Source organism: Xyrauchen texanus, chromosome 39 (assembly GCF_025860055.1).
Source record: "Xyrauchen texanus isolate HMW12.3.18 chromosome 39, RBS_HiC_50CHRs, whole genome shotgun sequence".
NCBI lineage: Eukaryota > Metazoa > Chordata > Actinopteri > Cypriniformes > Catostomidae > Xyrauchen > Xyrauchen texanus.
The window spans coordinates 15,649,810-15,668,692 of NC_068314.1; the positions used below are offsets into that span (position 1 = coordinate 15,649,810).

General features: G+C 37.8%; 1 protein-coding gene across 6 annotated transcripts in view; it reads right to left on the minus strand.

Annotated features, from left to right (window-relative positions):
• Positions 1-1,503: 1,503 nt before the first annotated feature.
• The window catches only part of LOC127632407 (protein 4.1-like), a 148,265-nt gene continuing 130,885 nt past the window's right edge, over positions 1,504-18,883 (minus strand). For 2 of the 6 annotated variants that reach the window (XM_052110979.1, XM_052110978.1), the window contains exons 14-20: positions 17,195-17,311; positions 14,583-14,672; positions 14,257-14,304; positions 13,425-13,520; positions 9,234-9,314; positions 8,424-8,540; positions 1,504-4,872 (exon numbers count right to left, since the gene is read on the minus strand). In XM_052110979.1, coding sequence (XP_051966939.1) covers positions 4,867-4,872; positions 8,424-8,540; positions 9,234-9,314; positions 13,425-13,520; positions 14,257-14,304; positions 14,583-14,672; positions 17,195-17,311 — 555 coding nt within the window. In that variant the 3' untranslated portion in view covers positions 1,504-4,866. The remainder of the gene's footprint in view (positions 4,873-8,423; positions 8,541-9,233; positions 9,315-13,424; positions 13,521-14,256; positions 14,305-14,582; positions 14,673-17,194; positions 17,312-18,883) is intronic. The other 4 variants (XM_052110981.1, XM_052110977.1, XM_052110980.1 and 1 more) reach the window with 2 other exon arrangements.

Consider the following 18,883-nt stretch of genomic DNA (forward strand, 5'->3'; position numbering starts at 1 on the left):
AATTAGTAAGTACGCATTCATAGCTGAGGACCATTGAAATACGAGTGCTCAAATAAATAAATAAATATTCACAGTGACACATGTCCACATTATAGGTAGCTGTGTCATATCGAGAGGTATTATAGATGGGCAATATGGGATCAATTTAAATCAGTTGTTCATATAAAAAATTTTTAATAATGCACTTTTTCATTTAAATGTGTTTTACTACACATTATACACATTTTCTATAGAAAATGTATAAACATGAAAAAAGTTAATTTTTTTATAGGAAAACAAAAGAAGAAGAAGTTAAAAGAAGAAGATTTTTTATTTTTTTAACTGAACAAATGTTTTAAGACTTGTATTATTATTATTCCACATTCTGTACATCAGAATTGCAGGTCTTCCCCAAACTTTTTGAGGCTTCTTCAATCCATAAACTTAGCTTAAAAAAACCCCCAAATAATGAATTTTTTTGAAAGGTGAATTTTTCTTTTCCAGTATTCCCTCTGATTCTTTGGACAAATTGTAACCTTGTTTCAATATTTTCAATGAGGCTAATGTAATAATAATATTTCCTGCGTTTGGAAGGAAAGCTTTCTATCAATATTAGCTAACAACTGAAGCATTCTACAGTACATTAGCAATTCACCAATCAGCTATTATGATTACTAGGTGATTATAGTTAGAATAGTTTCTGTTCTATAACAAATCATGGTTATCAATGTAGGGTTATGTGATAAGAGCACGGAAATGCTGTCAGTTTAAGGAAAGGTTGGGCCTGTTGTTTTTACACTTTGAGGAAGACCTAGGCGTGAAATATCTGTCTCTTTTGTCCCCGATATATGAAATACAAGTAATGACCAAAGTTCAGTTGTGCAACTCTGTGTGGGGCAAGCTGATAGGTTCTTTGATCTTGTTATGAGTTGGCTCGCATGGTGTAATCTGATTGGTCCTTTAATGTGTTATCAGGTAGCCAATCAACTTGCATCTCTCTCTGTCTAACATTTAAATTGTTCAGTTTCGCAGAGAAGCAGGTTTTACTGCAGCGCACATAAAGATTTGTATTTATTTTTTCCTTTCAAACCCACCTCTACACAAGCTGAACAAGTCTAGATCTGCTACATTGGGATTGTTTGCAATGTCTATCTGTGCAGCAGCTTGTTCATAAATGCTTGATTCAGCATGTCTTGCGATTTGATACATGCTTAACTCAGTATGTCTGTGTACATTCTAGCATCTCCGTACTTGCTCTGTAGCAGCAGGAGTGTAGCAGATCTATTCCACCAAGACCAATAGCCTATTTGATGTCATACCCACATTAACATACTAAATCCGTCCCAGAGTTGTCATGAATGTAATACAGTTGTATTATCTGTGTGTGGATCATTACCTGCTTGTAGATCTTGTCTAATTCACCAGAAATGTTCCAAATAATGTCCAATTGTGTGATGAATTTCTCAGTTTTTCCAAAAAGGTGGTCAGTAGGATAGGATTTATAGTCAGAAATCACAATGGCATTGAGACGTTTATTTATGTTTTCTGTACTCCATTTAGGCTGAATGCAAAATCAGTAAACACACACCATTAAGCATTACATGGCTATAAAACTCTGAAGGACAATTGTAAATGGAAGAGAGTGGGACAGCAGTTTATGAAGATAAATCCAATGCTTCATGCCATGCACAGAGCATCAGGAACCTGGTTTCACTTTATTTGTCCAGTAGTCTGCCCTTCTTTTACTTGTATGTCATGTCAGACTCTATAGATCTATGAATACACAACGCAATTTACAAGATAGTTTACAGAATCCCATATGACCCGCTGTACACACCAAAACCTCCCAAGCAAGTTCACAAAGCTTTTGTTTCAATGGATCACAGGTAACAACATTTGTCTGTTGCCTCAGGTGGCATTGAGTTGATAAGGCACCCAATATTGATATGACAATTCTCAAATATGTATCACAGTAACAGTCCTTGATTCAGTTCTGACGTTTATGTATCAAACAGAATTGATAGCTTGCACAACTTTTGCTTAATATTCCATGATGCTTGTTTCATCAGAAGTCATTGATGCTCTTGCATCTGCACTATATAATACCACCACTCCCTTTAACATAACAAATCGAATCACATATTAACCTTGTTTTTTTCTTTCAAAATAAACAGTAAGTAAACATGTTATGAGCAGGCCTACATAGAATCTGCAGCCACAGATCACCACAGAATAGAAAAAGCCATCATCCACAAAGGTCTACATGTCTCCAACCATGTTCAATGAGTGTTCATCAAATATTGTGCTGATTTGATACTTTCAGCTACCAATAACAGACTAGCTCCGTTATTCTTAACTGGTTTTTCTTTAGGTTTCAGACTTTATATTGGACATCAAGTGGTGACCAAAACTAATATGTAATCAAAACTGTCCTTAAAATCAAAAAGTGATTGAGGAATTTACACCAAAATACTTTAGAGTTTGATTGGCTGGACAGCCTTTGACATCAACAGTAAAACATGAGCATTTTATCCTCCCTTTAAAAAGTTCATAGCTCATTTATAAGCCCATTTATTTTGCTATCCTAAATATACACAATTACATAGTTAGTTGCATTTTAATATTGCGTCTAGCATTGTTTTTTCTCTGATGTCCGTGACTCCATCAGAATAGACCTGTGACACATTTTTGGGGTTGTGACCCACCATTTGAGAACCACTGGTCAAGTACTCCCAGCTCCATTTAAGACAATGTTTAAATCCATTCCACAGAATTCTGCAGATTCTGCCTCGTCCTGCTCATGAAATAAAACATGCTTGAAGTAAATGTCCAGGGCCTCCAGTGATACTACTCTTTACATGTAAACATCCTTTTTGTGATGGGGCCAGCAGATCAGATATGTTCCGAGGGTCTTCCATTCCCAAGGGCACAGCAGTGAGAAGTACAGTAGGGTATGTGCAGAGACAGAGCCATAGTTAACCGTGACACATTTGTGCATATTAACATAATGTAGAACAAACATAGTATGCATAATCACAGTTTCGTTTATTAACATATTAATTATTGCAAATTACTTGACAAGAACAGCTCACGGTATCCAAATCCCATCAGTTCGCTGTTTTCTTGGGCTACTTAGAATGCATAGAATATACTGTATATGATGGTAATTTATTACATATATTTCAAATCTTTGATTTAAACAACTATATGTATGTTTATATGTTGGAATATGCACATAGAGAGACAGAATGTAATAATCACACTGCTGTATGGTGAAGCTTTGGAGATGGAAAACCCAAGGGCTAACATTCAGCAATCATAAATACAAAGTCATACAGCATAACTTAAAATGAATGCAAATAAAAATACAACACATTCTTACATGATAACTGACATTTAAATAAAACAGATCTATTCTAATTGTACTGATATAAATTCTAATATTACCCATCAAAGCATAATTTTGGTAACTACAACAAAACATGTAAGCCACCTTGCTGTCTATTGCAAACATAAGAAGCATTCTCCCTGAAATTGATTTGGAACATTTTACCAAGACAGCAACTCTGTGTCATATAGAGCTCCTTGTGCAAAAATAAAATAGCAATCAAAATACACAACAGTAAGAAAATTAGCCCATTTTAAAATTGAATTAGAAGGGACATTTGTATCGATACTTTGGGTTATTAATGATGTATAAGAATAACAAAGGTTTTTCTCGCTTTGTCCTCCATCTAAGATGGATTTTTTTTAACTGGACTCATCGCAATACATTTTGGGTGTCAATTTCTCAATGGAGAGATTGGTTTCACCCAGAAACAAAGAATGTTATTTTTTTCTTTAACTGTTGACATGTTGCAACTTGGTGGCATCCCATGGATTTCAAGCTGATATACACCACTTGAACATGTCTGTTGTTTATTATGCAATGTGTAAATGGTCATTTCAGTTGTTTTTACATGCAGAATATAACTATCTGTACCCTTTATAACTGATCAGTTATACAGTCTGGCTTGTCGCATGAGTGCTCCCACCATTCAAAATCTAGGTTTTATTCCACGCAAATGCATATGATCTAATTGATAAGTATTCATAATTAACAAGCAAAAACTTGATCAACCATTATTTAAAAATCTTTACAAAGCTAAAAAGAAAGAATTGGAGTATATTAGTGACAGTTAACACTCGAGGCTTGACAATGGCCATCTTTCGAGGCCAGCACATATACATAACTTTTGTGCCCTCTGCAAACTTTCTTCCAGGGAATCCTCGAAAGTCATGTATGAATCCAAAATGGAAGACCGAATCTCCTGAACAATGTTCTTTAGAACTGAGAAATATATTGTTCATGCTATAACTGCAAAATAATAGTGTACCAGGAAGTTGTTGGAAAAAAAAAAGTCTAGAAAAGGTCAGTTTAATTCTGGAAACTAAGTCTGATGACACGACAAGTGCATACATGATGGCATGGAGTAATTTTGGCAACACTTTCAGTATTTATTTTATTTGTATTTGTAGTTATTTTTCAAATCCACTCTAGATTTAAGGTTAAACTATTGACATTTATACAATTCAGGGTTAAAGCTCTTAAAGACTGCAGATGATTCAGACTATTGTTGTTATAGTTGAAGTAAAGTACTATGCATGGTGCTGTACATTGTATTGACATCAGATAATTGGATATTGTTGGTCTGAAGTAATGTTTGGCTAAACAGAAGGACAGAGGGGGCCACATTAGTAGGTAGGAGAGCTGAGCTGAATGCATGGGTGGTTTGTTTTATTTCAGCAGTGTAAGTCATCTTCTCTTGATTGGAATATACAAAGTTTAATTGATATCCATCCAGAGCTAATCTTCTTGTCACTGTTCCCAACAGCAGCCTCTAGTGATCAAGACTGGAATAGAAGAAACAATGCACAACATACACATACTGTAAACATGGGGTAATGTTCAATATAGACCATTTAAAATAAACCTCAAGGATAAAAACAAAATATAGGCTACTTTTATCTGCATAAAATGACAGTAATGCTTTCTACGATGCATGAATAATTTACATGAAATTTAAAGTTTACTGTCTTAATGTTTATGTTCCTGGTTTTATTGTGCACAATCCGACAGTGAACATTATTCAAAAAATAAAAGTCTATTATAGGGACCACTCTTTACAATCCTATCAATTGCCAATGGATAAACTCAAATCCTGACCTCCATTTTTCTTGTTGAATATCCTGTTGCATAAATAAATAAGTTACATTTTGGAAATGAAATGAGCTTCAAACTGTGTTTTATGTTGAGTAATATTCATAGGTCAGTACAACTTAAGCTCTATTGACAGCACCTGGTGTCATTCTGTCATTTACCACAGAAAATAATTTCAACTTGTCTCTCATTCTCAAAAAAAAAAAAAAAAAAAAAAGAAAGAAAAGAAAAGATGTGCTTTATGGATAGTTACAGTATGTCCAGTTCTGGTATTGACAAATTACTGGCTTTACTGGTTTATGTGGTTATGAAGATTGGATTATACGTTTCCACAGGCAAGGTTGCTAAGCGACATAATCAGAGTGGTGGTGGCGTAGTGGCTAAAGCACAGGGCTGTTAATCAGAAGGTCACAGGTTCTAACCCCATGGCCACCACCATTGTGTCCATGAGCAAGGCACTTAACTCCAGGTTGTTCCGGGGGGATTGTCCCTGTAATAATTGCACTGTAAGTCGCTTTGGATAAAAGCGTCTGCCAAATGCATAAATGTAAATTATCAAACTAGTCTCATGCTAATGTGCTTGTGGCTATACTTTTGATAATTGTATATTTGTTTATTCTAATGCTTACCATCACACCCATAGACTCCAAATTTCATGAGCATTATTATTTTTATTTATTTAAAAAAAATTAAACAGAGGAAGAAGTCTCATTTATTTTCCTGTGATAATCAAAAGCATGTCAAGAATGTTCTTGTGAATAAAATAGTAGTAACCAGTTATAATATCTTATAAAACCTATTTATGGTTATATACCTTAAAGATTATAATATATAAAACACATGACGTAATGTCTCATATCATGTGTTAAAATGCACAATGCATATAACCATGAATAGGTATTATAACAATATAACTGCAGCTCCCCTTATGTCACTCACTTGATGTTGTGTCGATGTAGTGACACTAGGGGGTCGCTCTTGAGAGCCCCAAACACCTTAATCTTTGAGAAAAGGCCAATGGGAACTGGTGAGTGGAATTTGTATGCCACTCCCCCAGACATAGGGTAATAAGGAGAAGAAATGCCCACTCTCATTCAGATTTTTACTACTGCTGTTCCATTCACCTCGAAGAAGCATATGCTGTTGGATATATGACGCATTCCAGCGGCTTTCTCTCCTTCTGCATGCCTAGTGCAGATTACGCCCCTGCGAGCTTCGACAGCGCTACTAAGAAAGTATATTTCTGCTGAAAGAGTATATTTCCTTTTTAAGAGCAAACACATTGACATGAACGTCTTTCTAGAGACGCGTCTTTAACCATCTTTGTGTGATTCCTAAATGTGGTCATTATCCCTCTGCCTCCGACAGCCATGGGTGCTTCCTCATGTTTCTGGGCAGCAATCACACTGAGGCAGCGTTTGTTGATAGTTCATGTTCTCTTTGCGAGAATATGACCATGGCAACGTTGCAGTCACGGCTTTCCGATGTGCTGCAGGAGCAGCGCTCGGCGACTGACCTCACCCTCTGTGCGACAAAGGTCACGGAGCGAGCACTCGGGCAAGCGGTGTCCACCTTGGTGGTCCAGGAGCGCCACCTGTGGCTGAATCTGGTCGAGATGAGGGACGTGCAGGGACCTGCTCCCCCCGCCATGAGGCCCCACCCCCAGGTACATCAGACGTTATCGTCCCCTTTGTGCCCGGAGCTTGGACGTGTGGCTAATGCTTTCCAACCCATCGCGGTGGCTGGCCAGGGCCATCTGACTCGGCTGCGCGATTCAGTTTGCCAGGTGCCCGCTCCGGTTCAGTGAGTGCGGAGATCGTGACCCTTCTTCACAAGGGTGCATTAGAGTCTTGTGATCATGGTCACCACAGACGCCTCCAAGTCGAGCTGGGGCGCCGTGTGCAATGGCAGCGCAGCCGCTGGTTCCTCTACAGGACCACGGCTGTGTTGGCACATCAACTGCCTCGAGTTGCGGAATGTACTGCTTGCTGTTTGGAGGCTATTGCCATTGATCCAGGGCAAGCACGTGTTGGTCCAGTCTGACAACACAGCGACAGTAGCGTATATAAATCGCCAAGGCGGCGTATGTTCTCCTCTGTATTTTCCGCACCCACCATATTCGAATATGTCGACGTCGAAGGTACGAAGACACAGGAAGTATAAGGTTTCCTCCATGAACAAGAAAGCTCGTCATGGACGTCATCAAAAAAAGGCAGGGACTGATGTAGTGTTCCCTTCTCTTGGCCACCAGACAGAAATCAGTGTCGGCAGACCTGCGTCTCCCTTGGGCAGAGCTCTGCTCCCTCTGCCCAGGTCGCTGTCTTTGTAGAGCTCCTCCCCGTCAAGGCAGGACCTACCACCACGCCTCTTCCAAGTGTGGCTGGTGAGCCCATGTGTCGTATTGCCACATGTTGACCTCCCCTTTTGGGCTGGATGTGGTCTCCACAGGGTCTTTTCCCCCTGAAAGTATAAGAAAGGAAAAGAACATCTTCCCCGATGCATATAATAGCGATAGATGGCCCCAGCCGATTCTAATACTCTGTGAAGAGAAAACATAGAGAGAAAAGGCCACAGCTGGTGTGGCCTGCTCCCATGCTAGTTATGTCGCTTCCTCCCCTCAGGGGTGTGGGGAACTACATGACATATTTTGGGGTGTTGGTGGAGGTTACGTGCAGTCTGATGAACCTGCTATTACTCACACAGCAGCTTGTTTGCACCTGCATCGGCAGTTAATGTAACATGTTTCAGCTGTTGTGGCGTTTTACTATAGGGAACCCTAGTGTCACTACATCAACACAATGTCGAGTGAGTGACAGAAGGGGAACATCTCGGTTTCTATCGTAACCTCCATTCCCTGATGGAGGGACAAGACGTTGTGTCCCTCTTGTCACACACTGTACTAGCCACTGAAATGGCCGGGACCTTGTCTCAGCTCCTCAGCACAAAACCTGAATGAGAGTGGGAGTTCCTTCTCCTTTTATACCGTACATCCGGGGGAGTGGCATGCAAATTCCATTCACCAATTCTCATTGACCTTTCCTCAAAGACTGAGGTGTTTCGGGGCTCTCAAGAGCGACCCCTAGTGTCACAACATTGACACAACACAAAATGATTAATGAAAATATAAGACATCTTTCAACATAAAAATATAAATAATTTTTCAAGTGAAGTGTTACAGAAAAAAAAAACATCTAGAATTGGTCAATAAAGAATATTTTCTACATTAATGTTGTGTTTGCCTTACCTCAGATGTCCGATGTTTCTCTGCATAGGAAGAGTCTGTTTCCCTGACTACTACTGCCTTAGTCACCAGCATGTCAGGATGTTGTTGTTTGGCTTCCTGTATTGCCATGGCAAGAGCCTACAACATTTTACTGTTGTTTAGATGAATGAATCTACATTGATCTTTAGCACATACATATATGACAGGCTCCAAATGTCTGAGACTTGAAGTGAAAATGCATCAATTTAGCATTTTTTAAATTGAATACATGTTTCTATTATAAATTATTAGCATTTTGAGTATAAAGTTTAAATTTCATAATTCCTTAGAGTTTGGTAATGTCCCCCTTTTGCTTTAATAACAGTAAGCATTCGAGCTGGCATGAATTCCACAAGTTTGTGCAAATCCTGATGATCTATGATATTGCAGCATAATTTGGGAATGTTCTAAAGAGCAACTTGTGTGCTTCAATGGAAGCAAGAAAATCTTCTGAGCCCCTTAGAGGACAGAGCAGGAAAAACAAAAAACAAAACAGTTACTACAATCACAAACTGATTGCGAGGGAATGCAAAACTTATTGCGTGGACAAAACTATTTTAGAAAAAAGAAAGTCCCAGTAGAAATCTGACCCATAGTACAAAAGAATTGTACTGAAGTCTAGAATCTTGAATATATGTCTTCTTTGTACAGGTTTAAATGGAGAGAAAAAAATCCAAAATTTTCAATATGATCACAGACTTTTGGACCTCAATGTACCCAAAGTTATAGTAACATTACAAAACAAAAAGGTAATATATTTCTAATTGTAATAATGTGTTTTTCACTGCTTACCTGATGTTGGTCCACATCGTCATCTCCTGTAATGATGATTCTTTTCTCAATCCTGGTCTCTGCATATCCTCCTTTCACTGTCTGAAACCAGCCAAACACAAACACACAGAGGAAGAACTTCACTTCTGACAAGATATATATCATCTGGCAGTTCACAATGATCTCAGTTGTATTCGTAGGTATTCCTATGCAGTGTATGCATACATTTTTGTGTGTTTCGATAGACCCTTAAATGTACAATACCAGCACAATTATAGCATCTAAATGTCAACCTTTGTACCAATATACAACTTATGTATATAGAGATAAATATTTACAAATCCCCTGAAGGCAAGTTTTTTACTCATTTACTGATTTGTGTGTGTGCTTTCACAGTCTTCCAATCTGTTTAAAATTAAACTGTTAAAATGTCAAATTAGATAAAGATTAACAAATTAAATAATCATCAATTTATCAAATAAGATATATACGAACTGAATTAAATGTGATGGAGCTAAACATAGTTTTTTAATGTAATGTTTTATAAACATAATAAAATAAAACTCTGAACTGAATTAAATATTCTATTAACCTCTAAATCTCGAAGGATCTAAAAATTTTAGGATATCTAAAGCTGTTCATATGTAAAAGGGTTTACTGTGTATAAGCTGTCAATGTGTTGATATTGTATGTTTCGGTGTTTATTCAAATACTGTACATGTGTGCTAGAACCACACTTTGTTCAAATCTCTTTTGTATGAATACAAATTAAACTCAATCAGCTTAATTTTTTATTCAAGTCTTATTATGTCTTATTAGTTACAAATTACTTTCACTTGACCGTCCACAATGCAATCATGATTGTGTGCCTAAAGCTTTTAAAGCTTCTTTTAAGTATGAGATCATACAATTTCTCTGAGTTTATTTAAAGGGACGTTCTCGAATTCTAGATTAATGATTTCTATTTTAGGAAATAATAATCTTTTTCATTTGCTTTCAGAAAGAAACATTCCCTATCAAAAGCTAAACTTTGATGCTGCGCTGATTTAGCACTTTGGGAACGACTTTAGGAGTGACCAGCTGTGAATATGTGTGAAACACATCAATGAAATTGACTAGAATTTATAGCCTCCGCCGGTGACATCATCAGGATGCACCGGTACAGGGGCTATAAATAGATGCGCCACAGTTGCATCATTAGGTCTTTTGTCTTCAGACCATTCTGTGTGTGTTGTGCTTCTCAACCCTGTCAAAAACTTTCTATTTTCCTTTGTTAGGCAGTGCACAAAAACCTTTCCCTTTAAAAACAATGTGGGTCCTACCAACAGTAGAAAAAGGCTACAGAATTAAATTCATTCGCTGTCCTCAGTGTTTCAACGGCGTGGTTCCCACTACTGTGAAACCGGAACAAGCATGTCTACTGTGGAAAGAACTGCAAAATCTCTTGGTCAAAGGGGCCATAGAACATGTTCCCTTTCCAAAGGGAGAGTCAGGTTACTAGAGCAGATACTTCCTGGTTCCCAAGAAGGATGGGGGATTGCATCCGATTTTAGACCTCCTTTGTGCCAGAAAATACAGACGGGGGAGTGGAAACTCCACCCCGAAGTAGTGGAACAAATCTGGTTGAGATTTTACAGAGCATAAGTGGACCTCTTCGCCTCCCAACAAACAGCGCAATATCCCCTCTGAGCCACCCAGCCCCCCTGGATCTGGACGCGATGGCACATACATGGCCCAGAATGCGCCTGTATGCGTTTCCTCCAGTTTCTCTGCTCCCGGGAGTCTTGGCCAGAGTTCGACAGCAAGGGTCCTGCCTCTTACTAATAGTGCCGCGTTGGTCGAACAGGGTATGGTTCTCGGAGATAATGTCTCTCCTCACGGCTTGCCTTGGGTGATTCCAGATGGGAGGGACTTTCTGTCTCAGGCGCAGGGGACAATATTTCATCCCCGGCCTGAGTTGTGGAACATTCATGTTTGGCCCCTGAAGGGTACCAACTGAGGGACACTGAGCTTTCACCTGAAGTTATCGAGACCATTCTAAGTGCTAGGGCTCCCTCTATTAGAAGTTGTTATGCCAATAAATGGGGTGCCTTTGAAAGATGGTGCTATACACATAATGCAGATCCAGTTAACTGCCAGATTGCTTCAGTTCTGGACTTTCTGCAGGGAAAATTATCAGCAGGCACATGCCCCACCACTCTCAGGGTATATGTGGCTGGTCTGTCGGCTTGCCACACCTTGATAGGACCAGGATTCCTTCATGGGACTTAGCAATAGTCTTTGAGGGTCTGGTTGAGACCCCCTTTGAACCTCTAGAGTCTAGTGTCTGATAACTTCTGACTCTCAATATGGTTTTTCTTATGGCGATTACTTCTCTAAAAAGAACTGGGGATTTGCAGGCTCTGTCGGTCTTGCCATCCTGCATAGATTTTGCCCCAGGAATGGCTAAAGCAATATTGCACCCACATCCTGACTACCTGCCTAAGGTTCCTCTCTCGGCCGTACATCCGGTCACTCTTGAAGCCTTCTGTTCCCTGCTGTTTACAATGCCATATCAGGAAAGACTTCAAGGAAAGACCTTCAGGCTTACGTCCACCGCACTAGCCAGTGGCGTAAGTCAGGGCAAATATTCGTTTGTCATGGGGGCCATAACAAGGGGGCGGCCGCCACCAAGCAGACAATGTCGCATTGGGTGAGGGATGCTATTGCCCTGGCCTACGAGGCACGTGGTCAAGCTTAGCCAGTAGTGATCAGGGCTCACTCTACCAGAGGGGTCGCCTCCTCTAAAGTCTTGGCTAGAGATGTCCCTCTGCACCATGTTTGTAATTCGGCAGGCTGGTCCTCTCTGCACACATTCATAAGATTTTATAGTTTGTATGTTCATGCCACTCCCCATCTCTTATGTCCTTGAGTCAACATCGCAAGCTCATGTCTTAGACCTCTCATGCTCTTGTGAGCACAACTACACAACCATAAGGGGTCCAGACATCCGAAGTGCGGCAGCACGGGTATTCTTGTTCCCAAAGCAATAAATCAGTGTAGCATCAAAGTATAGCTTTTGATTGGGAACGTCTTGGGTTACTGAAGTGTAGCCCCTGTTCCCTGAAAAAGCAGAACATGATGCTGCACTTCATTGCCGCACTGAGGATGCCCCAGGACTGCTCTTCAGACAAAATACCTGACGATGCATCTGTGGCGCATCTATTTATAGCCCCGGTACCGGTGCATCCTTATGATGTCACCGGTGGAGGCCATAAATTCTAGTCAATTTCATTGACGTGTTGCACACATATTCACAACTGGTCACTCCAAAAGATGTTCCCAAAGTGCTAAATCAGTGCAGCATCTCGTTCTACTTTTTCAGGAAACAGGGGTTACAGTTAGGTAACCAGAGACATTTTGCTGCTACTTTTCTACCTGTTCTTGACTATGGTGATATGTTATTCAGGAATGCTAGTGTTTCTTCATTGCAGTTGCTTGATGCAGTTAATCATGGTGTGTTCAAATGTATTCCTGGATGTGGAGGTTTAACTCATCATTGTATATTGTATGCAAAAGTTGAATGGTTTTCTCTGTTTGTGCGTAGGCTCTCTCATCAATACACTTTATTTATTTCTAAGGCACTTACAGGTTTGTTGCCCACATATCATGTAACACATGATAATATTTATACAAACATATACATTCTAGAACACCTACATTCTGATGATATTTCATGTGTTTTATTCCCTAAAGAGTGAACTAAGTTTGGAAAGAAAGCTTTTTCATTTGCTGCTTCTTCTTAGAATGTCTTCCAACAAATCTTGAAATTAGAAACACAAGTGCCTTTAAATGTGTTTAGGAGTCAAGTCAAAGACATTTTAAACAGCAACTTTGACCAGTGTCAGTGTTTTAATGTATAGTTAGCAAATTGTAATTTATTTTGTTTTATTCAACACATTTTGTGTACTTGTAGTCACCTGTGTATTTTATGTTAATTGTTACAATGTTTTATGCTGCCGTTTTGGTCAGGTCTCTCTCAAAAAAGAGATTATAAATCTCAAGAGTCTAACCTGGGCTGCATTTCCCAAAAGCATCGTAAGCCTAAGTAGATCGTAGAAACCATTGACACCAATGGTCTCTACGATCAAATTAAGCATGCAATGCTTTTGGGAAATGCAGCCCTAGTAAAGTAAAGGTATAAATTAAATAAATGAGACACACGTCTCCTACCTTGGTCACTTGAGTGGTGGTGGCTGAGGTAACATTTTCTGTGGTGATGGTGAGAGGAGACACAACCAATTCACTTGCCAGACTGTTTGTCCTTAACTGTAATAAATCCATATGACATTCAATATTTAACTGTTAAATAGAGAACCAACTCAGATAAAAATCAGAAGAAAAAAGAAAATCTACCTATAACTGCCGTGCATTACTATAAGATTTTGTGTTATGTGTTATGATGCATTCATTATACACCTCATGAATCGTATGTACCATATTTTCTGGTACACACTACATTTATATGTACAAATTAAATATAAATGTGTAATTATTCTCATTTTATATCATCATAAATGTAGTTTCCATTATTAATCAAAATATATTCAGTATGATTTTTTAATAAACTAAAATGTCAATATCATCATATTTTTAGTCATATCAGTTGGGTAAACAAGTGAACACAAAACCACACTGCACATATTAACTCCCTTAATGTTCATATGAAACCAATGCACCTGGTTTAATGGCAGGTTCCAACTTACTCCATATACTTTAGTGTGACAACATATTTGCATACCCAAAATGTCCCCCAAAGTACATACCCCAAAATGTTCTTACTAACTGTAAGAACGCCTGTAACATACCCTATTTAGTAAACTAATTTCAAGCATTTAAGTATATAATTTTTTTATGGTAATGAGAAACACATTTTTTAATATAAAAGTTTGATGGGAGTATGTGATTCACAGAAAATTTTATCAGATTATTGAAGGTTTGATTAAACCTTTAATAAACCAAAAACCATATCTCTGTATGTTTTGAGTATGTATGTTATACTCACAGGCGACCCGTTCTCCTTTACCACCTTAGCTATGCTCTCTTCCTGTTTCTGCAACAAATATGAGGAGAATCAACATCTGAAACAGGATTTAGAGCTCTGAAAGCATGAAATACGGACTCTTTGCCAGTAGATGGCAGCATATCTTAACTGAAGGACAGCAGCAGATTAATGAGTTAATTAATATAAGTAAAAATAGATAAAAGCACAATTATATGCTCAAGACATCAAGATAGAAAGTTCAACTGTGAAGGTACAAACAGTAGTGCTTCTGTGCACACAGGGCATTTCAGAAGGGCATGTGCAGGAAAAGCTCATCGGACACCTACCGTGTCCACCTTCTGTGGCTGTATGTTGTCAGTGCTGGAGATATTGGTCTCCTTACAGTTGACAGCAGTCTTATCCTCCTGCATAGAGTGCTGTCATACACATACACACACATGCACACACAGTTCAAATAATATTAGGAGATAATTAGGGCAAGGCTGAGTTTTTCACTCAAGGCCATCTGACTGCTATTCCCCAAATCTAAAAGTTCAGCTTCAGTGATAATCTCTACAACTCTCTGCTTTGGCTCATCAGGTTTGTTCAATGGATGTCAATGAGGGACGAAGTATTACATTTTAAAAAGACACCTTCTGGGCAATGTGCACAAACACATTTACATAAAGGTATACACACTTATTTATGTTTCCAGAGATTAATGAGGATTATTCTGTCATTATCAGTCTCATTAATATCCTTTTTTTAATCCTCAATAAAACAATAAAATTCCATCCTGCATGAAATATTCAGCTTTGGAGTGACTATTTGCACCCAACCAATAATATATGTTAGGATTAACAACAATTATAACAACAGTATATACTGTATAATACTATAATAACTATAATACTATAAACATACTGTACATACAATGTTATTATTATTATATAACATGTAGTATATATAATACAGTATGTTAAATAAATTTTTATCTAATATAAGATGAACATAGCATGAGAAGTAGGTAATTTAAACACACCAAATATCTGTACCCCTAAAATATTGATTTTGGCCTGTACCACCTCAGACATCTTGACCCTCTCCACTGTAACCAACAATTAAAATCATCCAACAAAAACTTTTACCAAAAATACAACACTTGTATTCAATTCATTGTAGTAAAAAAACTAATTTTTATTAGCAAAAATGAAATGTTTTGCTGTTTCCCACAATTTGCGTGCAACCCTGTCACACACACACACACACACACACACACACACACACACACACACACACACACACACACACACACACACACACACACACACTCACTCACTCACTCACTCACACTCACTCACTCACACCATCCTTACAGAAAGTTTAACATTTCTTAGAATTCTGATGACCAGGAAGAAATATAATTTGTACACTTTTTACATGGCAGAAAGGCATTGTAGTGTTGACAGCATTCATCAACCATTTAAAACTTACCAAGATGAATGTATGAAAAATTATAAAACACATTTTTTCCCTCTTTTTCTTTAATTTACGGACGACACAAGTTTATCAATAACTATAAATCAACATTTGGCGCTTAACTGGTTAGTCTCTTCTGAGTGATAGCTTTATTAAGCAAAATTTGTAATCCTGTTTCCTATTCTGGCATATTTATTTATTTATTATTGTAATATTTTAGATGTTTATCTAATGCTTATTGCTATAAAATGAAAATAAAAATAAAGTAACAGCAACAGTGTTGCAAAAATTGCAAACTTTTAATAAAGTAAATGAAGGGTAAAATTAAACAACTCATATAATAATATTAAGTTTGATCTCCTGAAGTTTATATATAGTTTGAGCTCAACATTTTATGAAGTGTGAGCCCTTTCACTGACCATTTACTGAAAAAGAAATAAGAAATATTACTTTTTATCACCATAATATGTTGCGCCCTAATCATGGAACTAGTTGTGAAGTAGTTATTACATACAGCAACTAAATTTAGAAACTAGAATATATTAAAGGAATTGTTAACCCAAAAATGATAATTCTCTCAAAATTTCTCTTGTATGATTTACTATCTTTTGCAGAACAAAAACAAAGATATATTCATAGATGTATGATGTGTTTAAATCCATACAGTCAATGGGGTGCAAAACTTTCATGCTCCAAAATTAACATAAAGGCAGCATAAAAGTAATCCATACAACTCAAGTAGTTTAATCCAGCCTGATCGCACAGTGAAATCGAAAACAGTAGGTCGACATTTCTTTAGCAAAAATCGGTATATGCTTACCGAAACTAAAAACACTGCACCCAGTGGCCAAATCGGTAAGTATTTTTGGGAGTATTTGCACATGTGAGCTTCGTTTCGATTCTACCCCCCAACCCAAACCTAAACCTAACAATCAGTAGAGTACAAATTAAATGTTAGAGGAAAAAGTCCAACCACAGAATCAAGCTTGTCATGACTAAGCGAATGCAATCCTGGTTTCATCGTGGATATGAACCTGGGTCTCTCAGGGTGCAGAAGCAATGCGCTGCCAATCAAGCCACGTTGGAGGGTAAAAACACTGAAACCGATGCAAAAATGTCTGGTGGGAAATGTCAGTTTTTAATGTCAGTAAGTCGGCATACTGTCACCGATCCTAAGGTACCAGATCATTCAGAAACAGCATGCCGACTTCCTGTGTGATCATGTTGTTTAATAAATGTCTTCTGAGGCAATACGATGGACCTTGAACATTTTGTAACCAATTAAATTGCGTTGTATGCATATAAACACATTATACATCTTAAAAAATATCTTTGTTGGTTATCTGCAGAAGAAATTAAGTGAGATATGTGTTTAAGACGTCATAATAATTTTGGGGTGAACCATTCCTTTAACTGCACAGTATGTAGTAATGTTTACATTTCAACAGTGGCAGTTATGAAATTGCAGTAAAATTCTCACATGAACAGAGACCTCTTCAACAGCATGAGGAATTTCAGAGCCATTGGAATGCGGTTCCACTTTCCTCAAGATGTGGGCAGCACTCACTGCGCTGGGATCTTTCTTGGCAACAGGGGGCTGATTGGTAAAAAAGGACAAATATAGTTAAGCATTAGTATGTGGGGTAAATAACAAGGTCTGAAAACACTGCATCTTTTTTGTTATTTTGACCAGTTGTCATTTTCTACAAATTAATGCTCTAAATGAAAATATATTATTTGGAATTTGGGAGAAATGTTGTCTGTACTTTATAGAGTAAAACAAAAATGTTCATTTTACTCAAACACATAACTGTAAATAGTAACTCCAGAGATACTGATCATTTGGCAGTGGTCTCTTAATTTTTTTACAGAACTGTATATACAGCCTTACAAACTGTCATAGTCATTTTAAATCCACAATCTGAAATTAAAGGTGTAGTGTGTAATTTTTGCACCACTAGCATCAGCAAGTGGAAATGCAAAAATGATGGCTGTTTTTGAAACAAACTAAATGACTGGATTTCTGAACACTCCCCCTGTATGCCATTGGTCAGCCAATCAAATAGTCCCATACCACTAGTAAGGCGTTTGTAGTGGAATGAGCAAACAAATGTTTTGCTTGTAATTGTCTCTGTATGTTAAGCTGGCATAAGAGAAAATATTTTAACATCCAGAAAATGACACATCACTAAGTAAGGATGACATTTTTACTGCACCCTAGCATATGTTTTGTATGTGGTTTCTTGTGAAACATAACATTAATTAATGCATGATCACTGATTAATCAGTATTATGTACAAAAAACAAAATAGATGAGTGATAGTAATAAACAAAATAATAAATATTATTATTATTGCAAAAATGGAAACATGTGGTGAAAACAAATCCAAAGAAAAATCCAAACATGTTCCACAAAACATAAAATAAAATCCAGAATAAATAATATAGCTGCAAGCAGTGAAAACGGGCCCAAGCACAACTAATCTATTTCCAGCTGGTGGCTTTCGGAAAACAATGCAAGGTGCACATATGTATTTGGCATAAACCATTTTGAAGTCGGTTGTAAGAGCCACACTTCCTGCTGCCAGGTGGTGGCAAAATGATCATGACCCAAAATAGTCAAATCCATGTGATTAGCACCCAAGACTAAACATCTAAATTTTGATCTAAATCACACATTGCACACAGAAGATATGAGACACTGCCTGTTTCCCATTTTTGCAATTAATTTAATGCCTCGTCAACATCTGTTCGCAATTTAGCATCTTCAATGTCTTGGCATAATGTTGTCTTAATGTGTTGACTGTCTCATGAATCACCTAGGAGGAGTTTTTAAAAGTTCAGAGACTGCAATATAAAAAAAAATCCCAAATGGCTGACTTCTTATTGGGCGGACCTAATGACTATAATTATGAAAGTTGTCCGGCTTGATGAGAACTATATATGTACCAATTTTGGTGACTGTAGGTAAAAATGGGGCTGCTACAGAGACCATCTTTCACACCCATTTTAAAGGGGGTGCTACAGAGTTTTTATACAGAGACTTTTGTAGCAATTTGGGTAAATGTAAGAGGTCTTTTTCAAAGACTGTTGTAAATGCAACAAAACCTGCTGCCAGTTGGTGGCACTATGTCCATGACAAACAATGGCTAATTCCCTTTTATTAGTT